A 14,088-nucleotide genomic window follows, 5' to 3' on the forward strand; every position below is an offset into this window, starting at 1 on the left:
CCAAATAAACGTTTCTGTGACATGCTGAAATGAAGTGTAACCATAGCAAGTAGAGGAGAGTCATAAAGTCACCGACATGTTACTGACTTCACAACCTCGAGTAAGGTCAGTTACACATAGACTGTATAGAAGAAGTAAAAGTCGTAATATCACCTATTGGTTTGTGGACTGTCGTTATGACGTTTGGTGATTTTGACATAGCCATCTTGGATTATGGCCGTAGCCGCTTTAGGTTTTTGCAACCAGTGAACGGAAGTGACCATATATGGGCATATTCGGAGTAGAGACACAGACACCCTTATACAGCTCTGGTAGCGCCAGCAACCTGTCAATCAAAGTAAGCCCGCCCTAAAGCATTCCATACTTTATGGTCTATTTGACTCTAAATAAAGCCATAATTTACTAAATGAACATCATGCTGTATTAAAGAAGACTTTAAACTAGAGGTTGAGACCATGAACTCATGTTTACAATGTTTACTGAGGGAATAAATCAAGAGAGAAGTAGAGTCATTTTCTCATAGACTTCTATACAACCAGAGGAGAAGGTTGGATCAGTCGCCCCTGATGGTCAGTAGAGAGAATGCTACTTTAAGGCACTTCCGCCTCCACAACCGGAGGTTGCTGCATGGTTACACAGCAATATCTATATGAAGTTTGCAAACATTACCTAACATGTTCCATTAAGCTACTGTTCATACCAGACCAAGTCACGCTGTAGAATTGAGCGAGGGTTTATTTCATTTAATAGAATTCAACTTTTCATTTGAAGGAGGAAGATTTTGTAATTTCTTCTTTCAAAAGCTCTAACTAACTACTATCTAACTATGTAGCAAGGAATCTCTGTCGGTCTAGCTGTCCGTGTGTTCTTCGCTTATCTCAAGAACAGTCCATCGCATTTACGGCACACTTGGTGGGTGTGTTGCCTTGGGCCCAAGGACGTGCAGTGTCAAGGTTGGTGCCATTTGGACAAGCGACATGTTCAATTTTAATAAACCTTTTATAAACAAGCGAACATTGCCCTGTTCAGCAGTGGGGGCGGGGCTTCAGGGCTCTGCAGACTGAGTCAAGCATGCCATCCGATGTGGGCAGACTGCGACTCATTGACTGCAGTTCACTTAAGGCCAATTAATACATTCCACGTCCGCGTGACGTAAATGTCGTCATCCACCTATGTCTTCAAGGACACAATGTTGACGTCTGTCTGACTGTGCATACTCAAATTTTGTCACACACAAACTTTACAACAAAACTATTCTTCACTCACGATAACGATAAGGAACAGTGCCACCCTGTTTGTCTGCCAGACTTACTTATTTCACTAATCATTATACCTCCGCTTATATAAGCTACTTTATAACACTATTACTATTATCAGCACAATGTACTTAAATTAACTTTACGTGTGTTCAAGGTTGAGTTTTCAATTCTAATATGATGCTGGATAGTTTAATGAATGAATGAATAATTAACTGGTATTGTTATCTTTTGTCAGTTAACACTGAATCGTACATATCCATTGACAGTAAATGTAGTACTACAATGTTCTTCTTCTGTAAAAGAAGTACATAGTTAGTAGTACTGTGTTTTTGGGGGCTTTTTCTAAGTTATTTTGAGGTACAAAGAGTTGGAAATGTAACATAATTCAATACTTTTCATACCTAAACATCATAATAAATCTAGAGCTGTTTGCGGGCCTTTTATACAGTTGTCTATGCTGCCTAGCTGTAAATCTGCAGCTGGTTTTTTTTCACAGCTGTTTCTGCTGTTACTTGGTTTTGTGAAACAATTAGGACCCAAAGAAGCACAATGTCAAGTGTGAAGTTGTTTTTGTGAGCAGTTCTTGAGCAAGCTGCAAACACCATGGTCAAGACACTCACCCAGTCGGAACAGGCACATTTTGAGCGGGCACTACACCAGTACAGCTTAAACACATAGAAGTACATGGGAGAAGCACAGGAAGGTCAACAGCATGGATTGATTTCTGTCCAAATAAACATTCAGCTTTTATTCCGTGGCTCTGTCTCGTACAGTTATGAGGAGAAAAGAGACTTCAGCGTTGCCCAAAGCTAATATTTCCTATGCTGCAAAGCCTCAAATGAAGTGTCGGTCCAACCCCCTAAACCTTTCACATTCTTTTTATTGGGACTATAAAATGTAATGAATCTTTAACATGGCATCACATTTTTATAAGCCATTTAAACATTGCGCCGGTGTTGTGGTGATCAAAATCCATCGCAGCTGCACTGGTGTGCACCGAATACATTGTGCTCTTTGCTGCTGAGTGATGCACGACGGCCTTCGAGCACATTCCGCCAAACCCCCCAAAATCCCACAAATAGAATTATATCTGAGAAATCTGTGTTTGGGATCATGAATACATGGGTTTTAACTGCTGACTGTACTGAGACATTTGAGCGTTCAGAGTGGCTTTCCGACCACAAATGCAAGTGTGTGGACATCGTGCTTGTTCCATCTAATCGCTTCAAGGAGCATCCACTACGTTGCGTAACTCGCATTAACCAGAAAAGGGGAAATTGTTTTTTTTATATTTTAGTGTGCAACTATGAATTTGTGCGTGTGTGACGGTATTCCTAATTACGGGTGCCACAGGCAATATTTGTTCTGACTCATTATGGTACAAGTGGAGGGCATCCCAGTGGAGGGAAATTGTGCCGCGTGTGTACCATGTAGATGTTTCTGTCGGTGTTCATCCTGAATTTTAAATAACTGCAATCCACACTGACTTTTTAAAAAAAGCCATAAAGCAAAGAGGAGCACTGTGAGGAGCGAGAGAAGCCGTGGTTGTGTTTTTCCAAATGGCATTTCCTCTGTGATTTTTATTGCAACACTGTAGATTAGTTCCCCAGGCCTTAGCTGCTTTTTCAAACTAATTAGTTTTAAACACTGTCTTTAACATTAACAAGGATAACAAGGATGCACCCTGTAAAAAAATAAAAAAATAAAACAGGCCTCCAATTTTAAAGTGTAATGCTGTAAAATCAAGGTTTAATGTCCATTTTTATTTTATTTTATGGACTGTGTCTAGTGGGATCATCTTGGTGTGGTTTGTGGGTTCACTAGACTGAGTTGTGACTGTCAGAAAGTATATCGTAGCAGCAGAGAACAATCCTTGATTGAAAGGTATGTTGTATTGAGAATGTTTGGCCCCGTTGTTGACCTCTGTCCAATAATTTGGGGTCACTCAAAAAGTTTGCAAAATGAGGTTTCCTTGAATTTGTAATGATCAGTTTGATTAAATCTCGTTGACTTTCAGTTCATCTCATAAACAGAGAACAGCAGCCAATAAGTAATAATGGTAACCTCATTTTGAGGGTTTTGAAGACATTTTTTTCTTTTGTTTTTAAACAGATATGTCTTCGCATTGTTAGCCTGACAGTGGTGCTATGAAGTGTGAACATGTTTTTTTAACAGTTGTTTTTACTCAATCCATTGCTGTTAAATAGGAAAATCTGCCACCCTTTGTGTTGATGTCCAATCAGTATTTGCACGCAATGCATCCTGGTACATGTAGGCACTGCCTGCACGGTTCCACGAGCAGGAGAACTCCACGTTCTCTGTCAATATAGCATGCACTAAGGACTTTATGGCCTCAGTTTACTACGTTACCATCAACACTGATTGGACATCCATATAAAAGGGGGCAAATCTTCCTTTTAACAAAGAACACTCTAACAATAGACAAGACTAGACTAAAGCGAGTCGAGTAGAGTAGAATGGCCGACCTAGAATAGAGCAGAATAGACATATATATGGCTAACCTTGTAGTATAGCTGGAGATCCACAGGTGAAGGAGCATTGTTTGCTGAAGGTGGTCCCCCACTGACAACTGAATATGGCGTGATAGACATGAGACTGATCGGGCAGGCCGCAGTCTACGGGCTGACAGCTAACTACACGATCCCACGAACCATGGAAGCACTCCAGCTGTGTTTCTCTCTGAAACAAAAGGAAGAGGATAAGAGCTAGAGAGAACGAGAACTTGTTTGTTTCATTTCTAAAAGCATTCAAATAGGAACAGGGAAAAATGGCCAACAAACCCTCCAGAGAAACCCTACCGACTATACAGAATAAAACTGAAGATGTCAATCAAATGTAATAGTTTAATATAAAACATGTAACCATGAAGGTAGCCCTTTGTAATCTTTAGAAGTCTATTGTATGCATGGTTTCCCTCATAATTCATAAGAGGTTTGGATTACTCCAGTTTTTTGGAAGCAGAAGGGAATACAACCACAAATGTTCAGAGATAAAAAGAAAACAAAATACATTATTGTTGTACTTCTCTAGAATTCGTCGGAAGGACACACTGAAAGCTACGGAAGCCTGGAGAGGCTGAGAAAAATCTGAATTTGTTTTTTTGCCCTCCTGTGTTTATGACTGAAGAACAGGTGAAATAAGAGGTTTTGCCAAGATCATATTTCTGAGTATCCACTTATTTCTCTATCCAGCAGCTGCAGGGTGGTGTGGTGTCTGGCACTGCCACCTCTCAGCAAGAGCAAGACGGCCTTCTGTGTGGAGTTTGCATGTTCTCCCCGTGTCAGCGTGGGTTCTCTCTGGGTTCTCCAGCTTCCTCCATCAGTCCAAAGACATGCAGCTTAGGTTAATTGAAGACTCTAAATTGCCCCTAGGTGTGGATGTGAGCATGAACGGTTGTCTGTCTCTATGTGTCAGCCCTGTGATGGACTGGCGACCTGTCCAGGGTGAACCCGGCCTTCGCCCAATGACAGCTGGGATCAGCTCCAGCTTCCCCTCGACCCTTAACAGGATAAGCGGTTACGAATACTGAATGAGTGAATAAATATTCATTTGTGAAAACAGGTCCTGGCAAAACAGTTTTTCTCACTTAGAACAACCTTTTTTATTGACCTGTTACATAAAGACATAAGAGTAAAAAATTCAGATCAGACTTAGTTGTGACCTGAATCAGATGCGACTGAATCTGTTTGTTTCAGTTACGATAAAGTCAGCTTGGTCTACGCAGTTAGTACAGTTTGTTTGAGCTATTGGGAAAAATGTAAATGTAACCCCGGTGAAGACCAAACACAGAACCGAGAGCGTTTGAAAAGGGTCTGCTTCCAAGCGGACTCTGGTGCTGTACATTTGAGGTGTGAAAGCTAACTAACCAACCACTGGATTTAATGAAAGCAGATAAGAATTATTAGCATGATTTCTAAAGCTAAACTACTAATACATAATAATAAATAAATCTGCTTATAGGGAAGTGGTTTATGATTGATCTGCATGAGGCCCTTTATGATCGATTTATGCAAAGCACCATGTCGGCATGTCAGAGAGGGTGTTTTCCCTGATTAACAGGTCAAAAGCTGCTACAAATTATGTGCTTGTTACATTACATTACAGTCATTTAGCAGACGCTTTTATCCAAAGCGACTTACAGTCAGTAGTATATTACATATCATTCACCCATTCACACACTGATGACAGGCTACCATGCAAGGTGCCACCATCAGACTCTAACTAACATTCATCATCCAGTCCACACCGATGGCAAGCCTTCGGGAGCAACTTGAGGTTAAGTGTCTTGCCCAAGGACACATCGACTGCCGAAGCCGGGTATCGAACCACCGACCCTCTGATTGGAGAACTACCTTGCTCTCCACTACGCCACAGCCGCTTGTAAACAGTAAAATCGTTTTTTTAAATGCGGGATAGCGATCCCACATTTAAAGTCCATGCGGTGCCTTAGTTTTGTACCAATCATCTGTACAGTCCTGTCTCTACATGTCATGATTCATATATATATATATATATATATATATATATATATATATATATATATATATATATATATATATATATAGGAGTCTAATAATACCAATTGTCAGTTATATTTCTTTGACACCAAAGATAACAAAATATACATGTTAGAAGCATTAAAGTGCTGCATAAACTTTGATTTCTCCACTACAGACCTGATGATGCGAGATGACTATTACCATAACTGTCCAGCAACTGTCCGTCCGTATAACGCCTCGTTTTGCTCCACTTGGTTCGATTGTAAAAAGGCAGTGTGAACCGGAACCTGAGCAGAACTAAAATGCAAACAATGTATCATTTGTTTCCTTGGTGTGTTGACCAAATGAACCCAGCTACAGGTGTGAAAACTCTTTTTTTCCTCTCTTGCCTTCCAGGGCTTCTGTAGAAAATCCCTTTGTATGTCCATGTCTTTCTCCTGTGCCCTTGGTACTGCAACTCTTTACATTACATTACATTACAGTCATTTAGCAGACGCTTTTATCCAAAGCGACTTGCAATAAGTGTATTCAACATAGGTATTCAAGAGAACTACTAGTCACCAGAAGTCATAAGTGCATCTCCTTTCTTAAACAAGCATCTAAAAGCATAAACCAGAGCAAAAGTACAGTGCAGAAACAAACTAATACGAATACAATAAGTGCAACAAACTAATACCAATACAATAAGTGCTAAGCTTTAATCTTTTTTAAATGTCAACACCCAACCTACTCTCTCTCTTGCATCATATACTTTTGTATTAATAATAACTTAACATCAAAAGAACATTGCATGGTGTTATTTCAACAGTGCAGCACATAATGCGATACTCCGTGTACCTGGTGGGGTGGAGTTCCCTTGCTGTTGAGGACGGCGATCCTGAACCCGCGGTGACACTGGACAGAGCAGTGAGAGGCCTCGCCTCCTCCTGTACACCTGCAGAGACACACTGATATGTAGATAGTTCTTTTGTTTGATCGATCTGCTCTCTTGATTGTTTCGGGGGGTTCATTTCAGAGGGCCTACCTGACGGAGGCGTGCTCTAGCTGCGGGGGACTGCAGCCGTCAAGCTGACATGGCTGCCGCAGACAGCTGTTTTAGGGGTGGAGAGGGGAGAGAGGGAGAGGGATGAGAGGCAGGGAGGGATAGACCAAGCAGCTGGGAGGCCTTAAAAGATCACTTTTTCTGGTTCATTCCGATTAAAGGAAATACTCCAAAGTTTTGGGAGGCTGTCAATTTTGGGATCTATCTGTTATGGTAGCAGTTCAGTGAAAAAAATTGCTTCATAGTGCCTAAAACTGAACATTTATCTTTTTAAGAAAAATTCTGTTGTTTGAGAATGCATCAGGAATCTGAAGAATACTTTTCATAGGATCTTTCTGAAGAACAAATTCAAGATATTGGCGAATGAGGCCCAATATCAGAATTGAATATAATAAGATGTGTACATATGTGTCCCTTTTTTTAGCACTTTATGAAACAGTTACTGACATTCTTTGTGTGTGTGTGTGTGTGTGTGTGTGTGTGTGTGTGTGTGTGTGTGTGTGTGTGTGTGTGTGTGTGTGTGTGTGTGTGTGTGTGTGTGTGTGTGTGTGTGTGTAAAAGCATGCGTGTGTGTGTGTGTGTTAAGTAGGTAGTTGTGGGAGAGCCCACCCTCTGATGCGCACCCGGTCAGGGCGAAGGTGCTGAAGTGGCAGGAGGTCCTCAGGGCCACGCCTCCCACTGCCACAGAGGGGGAGGAGAAGAGGAGAATAACCGAGGCCGTGATGAAGAAGGGTCGAGAAAGGTCATGGGTCACGTTCACCACCAACGGGTTCCGATGGCACGAGATGTCATGTATGCCTAGGTGGATGGAGGGGTTTGGAGTAGTCCTTTAGCTTATTACCTTACCAACAGTTAGTTTATACTTTGTTGCCTGTTTTGTGGTTTGACTTTATCATATACCGTATTTTCCGCACTATAAGGCGCACTTAAAAGCCTTTAATTTTCTCAAAAAACGACAGTGCGCCTTATAATCCGGAGCGCTTTATATATGGATTAATTCTGGTTGTGCTTACTGACCTGGAAGCGGTTTTGTGTGGTACACGGCGCTCTGTCAACATGTTTTAGTACGACTTTGGTAAACTACAAAGCCGCACCGCTTGCAGCATTACGGCTACCGTAGTCAGGAGCGTCGCGGAGTAATACATACTGTGCTTCACCATAATATTACAGTGTGTGTGGATAAGGACCCAACATGGCTCCTGTCAAGAGACACGCTTACGACGCGGACTTCAAACTCAAGGCTGTCAGTCACGCAGGAGAACATGGGAATAGAGCAGCTGCGAGAGAATTCAACATTAATGAATCAATGGTGTGGAGGTGGAGGAAGTTTGACTGACTGACTGTTTTGTTTCGCTTAATGCGCCTTATAGTCCGGTGCGCCTTATATATGAAAAAAGATTGAAAATAGACCATTCATTGACAGTGCGCCTTATAATCCAGTGCGCCCTATAGTGCGGAAAATACGGTAATCAAATACATACAAAGCAATACAAGTACCTAGTGAGTGGTTCTTTCCAGTGGTATCAGACAGGAGGATGGTGGCTGTCCTCCGACACTGCTCCCCAGACCATGACCCATCTGAAGCCAGGTACACCATCACAGAGGCTGCCACTCCGGGATGGACAAATCCTACCTAGATCGAAAAAAATAAGGCGCCAATGATTTAATTTGATTTAAGCAAAAATAAGATTGATCTATGAGACTGATGCTATGAAAGGACATCTTGACATGTCATTGCAAAAAAATGAATAAAGAGAAAGTCCTGTGAGAATAGTATGTTGGCCAGAGTTCAGTTATACTTCCTTCAATGTGGGATTCTGTTGTTCTTGCAATAAACCCTCAGGGTTCTTGACGCTTGTCCTCGTCTCTGTACTAGCAACTCTTTCTGGTTGTTCAGTCCCCTGCACAGTGCGGGTTGGAACACACTGGTGCACCCTTTTCAAATGTTTTCAGCCCATTAAAATGGCCATTATCATTTGTTCTCACTGCCATTCTATTGGTTCAGACGAGGCAAACTGCACCTTCCATCATGTTTTGTAAGTGAAACAGTCGCAGTTTTAAACACGTGGTTGTCGTTGTGGATTGAAACAAAACTACTTGGTTAGTTCAAGGAAAAGATCATGGTTTGGATTAAAATAAGTATGTTTGTTAATTTACAGAAGTTTACTTTCACACAGGACACGAACAGCAGACTACTGGGTGAAAGTCCTGTGCTTGTTTGAACCATCCATCCACTCCGACCTCCTCTCTACGCAGACATTGTCGCTCTATACACCTCAACTACCCTCCTCCTTTGCTTCTGTCATAAGTACCACGCCAGTTAGAGGCCTGCAGCATCATTTCAGTGGTCTACCATGTGAATAGATAGATAGATAGTATAGAACATTCTTGTGCATTATGCTGCGGGGCAGATGTGGTAATTGACCCTTTGCAAAGTCCCGCCCCTCAAACACAAACGGGCCAATTATAGTGGAGCATCGTCTAACTCCAACAATGGTCTGACAACTATCCATATACGCTCAAATGACTCTCATGCAGTTGTTTAATATTTTCTTCATCTCCAGGCTGCTTTAGCAGATTAGGGTCTCGTCATAGTTAAACGTTGTGTAATAGAGATACTCGCTTTTTTGTTTTTCCAAAAATTAGATAGTATTTATTCAGGCAGTGCGGTTAGTGGGAGTGTGGGCTCCATTGTAGTTCTGAAAGTTGGATGGAGTAGGAGCAGGGGGCGTGGTTTAGCTAAGGGTCAATTACGTTAGACTGAAATCCAATGCCATAAGTCCAAGTTGACCCTGGCCTCTGCTCTCTATGATGAAACTTCAACTTTTCACAGCCACCTGTTTAGCCCAAGACTGCAAAGGTTTCATGCTCAAAAGACGGATTTTGGAGGATCATTTTTAGAAAATGAGGAAGGGCTTACATAGAAAGAAGTAAGAACTGTCAAATGAGACAGGCACCTTTAGAGAGCTGGCAGAGAGGGTTATGATATCTGAAAGCTTTTCAGATAAAGTGAGACTAGATATTTAAGGCGAAGGAGGCCTTTCAGAGACAGAAAGAACACTTCAAGTGTTTCAGGGAGAGCTGGCAGATACGGGTGATATCATGAAGGCCCATTCAGACGTTGAAAGAGTCTAAAGAGAGAAGGCGGCCCCTCCGGAGAGGTTGCAGAGAAGGGCCTGGTAAAGAAGCAAGGCGTGTAGAGATGACTTATTCGACGAAGAAGTGGAAATGATGAGAACGAAAGAAAATAAAACGAATGTGTACAGAAGAAAAGAGACAGACTTATGACTGTAAAGGACCCTATAATCCGGAGCACGAAGGACGAAAGGTTTGTGAAGCGATCACTCAAATCAACAGCTTGCCTACGCTTAGTCTGGACCTGCAGAGTTGATTGTGGGAACTGTGGCTGTGGAAAGATTAAAATCGCACAACGACGACTAAATATGAGAACCAGACACAGGTCGGGAATGGAAACCGGGTCCAAAATACTGTGCAGTAAACAAAGTGAGACATCCCTGTGAAGCAATGTTGGCTAGTGAATATTGGTGCTGTGCAGATAAGCAGGGCAATTAGGGGATCATCCTAACGGCAGCAGCAGCTATTGTTCAAATGACATAAATTCTAATCTGATTAATCACAAATAAACAATTAGTAAGTTGATTTTGATGACACATGATATCATAAATAATATTTTTTTTGTTAGTCTGCATTTTCTGGGGCCTTAATAAAGTATAATAATAAATTATTTATTCCTAATGATCTATTTATAATTACAAAATTATTCCTTCAGATGGAAGAGATATCAATCACATAACACTTGTTAACTGGGACAGGTCATTACTGAATATTTTGATGATGAGTAAAAATAGCACAGAATGCACAAATGTAAATAAAGAATAAGTAGACGGTTAGTCATGACTTGAGTAATCGTCTGCAGATCATTAGTGCCGACAATCTGCCGTTGTCCTGGAAAAAGAGTAATTAAAGTAAAAAAAAAAATAGTATTGTATGAATCATGCAATTGTTAGAAGGTCGGAATGTGTGCGTGTGTGTGGGTGGAGGTTTAAGCCATGCAGACTGAGTGAGAGGCCCTTCAAAACCCATTTTTTTTAAAATGCTGGAAGCTGTTGAAGATGGAGTAGTTGTTCAGTGGAGGGGAAAACAGATATGAGATGTACGCGCGCGTGCACCCACGCACACTTTCCGACCTTCTAACAATTGCATGATTCATACAATGTGACACACACACACACACACACACACACACACACACACACACACACACACACACGTATACACGTATACACGTATACACGTATACACGTACACGTACCTTCAGCCAAAATGAATGTTCCAGGTCATTTGTGTCGGACTGAGCTGTGCAAGGGAACCAGGTGCCTGTGGGCAGTTTCTCATTCACCTCCAGGTGCTGGTACCTGCAGAGCTTCACACAGAACAAGGGGAATACACAAGGCTAATTAAACGATACATAATTATAGGTTATTATAGTTTTTTTAGTCCATGATAGTCCAATCTAGCTTTAAACCTTTTAATGTGACAAACACTTCATGTCAAATCTGTTAATTCCATTGGTTCTTTTGGCACATGGTGTTATTTGTGGCTTTGTCACATATTCCACATTATTGTGCAACAAAGGCCAGTTCATTTAAACTGAATTACAGGTTTCATTTCATAACTTCTGTGAGACTATTTTTTTTGTGTTGAGAAGAGCCAAACTTCTCTGGTAGTGAAGCATTTTTGATAGTCCATGCTGATTTTGATTTGTTTTGTTTATTGCACATTTCCTCGTACGGACGCTGCAGCGTGAAAAGTCCCGGGAGATTAGCCAGTTTGGAGATGCTGCAACCAGTGTGTCTGACACCAACAGTCCTCCCATTAGAAAAGTGGCTTAAATCATGCTCCTTTTGTTTATTGAAGTTTTCATACGTAGATCAGCGGTTAAGTTTTTAGGTTTCAATGTCGGGACAATGCAGAAGATGTACAAATAAAATGAATACCTCCATATATGGGAAGATATAGAGTTAGTAAAAATGATAATAAATATTAAGTAAACAAAAAGTTTATTCAAAATAAATTAATAATAATAAATCAAAAATTAAAAACATAAATACAAAATATAATAGAATTCAATACAACAATTTGACATAAAAACAAATAAATAAATAAAAATGAAATAAAAAAGAAAAAGTCATAGAAATATAAAAAATCTATATGCCAAGATATGCCGTATTCAAAGTTGCTCCAAAGTTATAGTGAAAAGACCCTACTTTTCATTCTATTCTTTACTGGTCGCTGCTCGGCTTTCCGCTCTTAAAACAAAAATACTTTCATATTTACTAGTGATGAACTTACTCATTTCAGGCTTGCAATACAATTTTGTCATGCAAGTCACTTTAAGAGCTTTGCCGCTTTTTTAACCCCCTTTTTCACATTGTCTTGAGTGTGTAAAAACAAGGCTCTTCTCTAATAGAAAGGCTGACTTGTACTTTTTATCATCTCTCAGAATGTTAGAATAAAGTAAGCAAATGCAGAAGGGGAGTGAAAGGCAGAAAGAGCAAACAAGAGAGATAGAAAGAATGTGAGGTACCAGAAAGGTTAGAGAGAGAGAAAGAAACTGAGCACTGAAAGTTAGCTGAGGAATGTTGCTAATTGTCTTTATTCCTTGAGATTGAGTGTTACTACTGAGGCTTCATGTAAAACGGTTGTTTGTATCAAGGCTGGATGAAATATAAACTGTGTGCAAAGCATATATACCGTATTTTCCGCACTATAAGGCGCACTTAAAAGCCTTTAATTTTCTCAAAAAACGACAGTGCGCCTTATAATCCGGAGCGCCTTATATATGGATTAATTCTGGTTGTGCTTACTGACCTCGAAGCGATTTTGTGTGGTACACGGCGCTCTGTCAACATGTTTTAGTACGACTTTGGTAAACTACAAAGCCGCACCGCAGCAGCATCACGGCTACCGTAGTCAGGAGCGTCGCGGAGTAATACATACTGTGCTTCACCATAATATTACAGTGTGTGTGTATAAGGACCCAACATGGCTCCTGTCAAGAGACACGCTTACGACGTGGACTTCAAACTCAAGGCTGTCAGTCACGCAGGAGAACATGGGAATAGAGCAGCTGCGAGAGACTGTTTTTTTTACGTGTTACAACTGAACAGGGTTGGGAGTTATTGTGAATACGCTCATTAACGTTTGAACAATGTTGAGAGTTATTGTGAACACGTTTAATAAAGTTTGACTGACTGTTTTGTTTCGCTTAATGCGCCTTATAGTCCGGTGCGCTTTATATATGAAAAAAGATTGAAAATAGACCATTCATTGACAGTGCGCCTTATAATCCAGTGCGCCCTATAGTGCGGAAAATACGGTAGTTATAAAAAAGCATTGAATTTCACATGGCTTGTATTGATTTGAATGGACTTACTACTGTATCTGCACTCCATGGGCAGTTCTGTTTTTGTAACAGTGCTCTAACAGGAGCCATAATAAATGGGGCTGGACCATATGGTCCAAGTTCCAAGCGTACTGTACAGAGATAAATACAGTTGTTTTGGAATGTAGCCAAGCTGCTAACATTGTTGACCCAGAGTGGAGGGGTTTCCACGACGCTCCTCCCCGGGGCGTTTATTGTCATCTGGAAGTCTTTTTATGTGCCCTGTGGTTTCGTGCCTCATACCTTGGTGAGTGACGGCTCTCCGGTGGCGGCGTGGGCGGGACAGCGGTCGGGGTCCTGGTGCGAAGCGGTGGCGGCTGAAGCCCACTGGTCCGTGTAGCCCAAAGGTGTGAAGTAGCCGCAGTCCCGAACGCTGGAGCCCCGCTCGAACTCCTCGCAAACGCCGTCGCCGTCGAACACATAACACTGGCTTGGCTCGCCTTTGGGAGATGGAGAGGAGAATGAGACAGGAGGATTTATGAAAGGATATAAAGCCTGGTTTCTTAATCTGGCAGGGAGCACGCTCGTCCCCCCGCTGCTTCACTCCCATCCAAATCTATTTGTCAGTGAACCAAATTGGAGCAGATCTACTTTGTATTTTCATTGGCCTCTTTCAACGTCAGCCACGTCAACCCAGACCATATCTGACTCTCTGTGCTGTCAACAGCCTGTAAATTATGGTAAGAAATTAACTTTGACTTCAATTAATTACTGAAGATCACAACAATTTTTTGTTTTGTTAGCAGGCGGTAAGAGAGCCATATACTATATGTGACTCGGTCAGTTAGCTCAATCCCTAAA

General features: G+C 41.3%; 1 protein-coding gene across 1 annotated transcript in view; it reads right to left on the reverse strand.

Annotated features, from left to right (window-relative positions):
- Window positions 1-14,088, reverse strand: part of pappa2 (pappalysin 2) — a 91,331-nt gene that overhangs the window by 28,946 nt on the left and 48,297 nt on the right. The window contains 7 exon segments of the mRNA XM_054603249.1: window positions 3,782-3,959; window positions 6,617-6,713; window positions 6,804-6,869; window positions 7,445-7,619; window positions 8,319-8,454; window positions 11,155-11,265; window positions 13,531-13,727. Of these exon segments, the coding sequence (XP_054459224.1) occupies window positions 3,782-3,959; window positions 6,617-6,713; window positions 6,804-6,869; window positions 7,445-7,619; window positions 8,319-8,454; window positions 11,155-11,265; window positions 13,531-13,727 (960 nt within the window).

This window comes from Anoplopoma fimbria, chromosome 8, assembly GCF_027596085.1.
Source record: "Anoplopoma fimbria isolate UVic2021 breed Golden Eagle Sablefish chromosome 8, Afim_UVic_2022, whole genome shotgun sequence".
Classification (NCBI taxonomy): Eukaryota; Metazoa; Chordata; class Actinopteri; order Perciformes; family Anoplopomatidae; genus Anoplopoma; species Anoplopoma fimbria.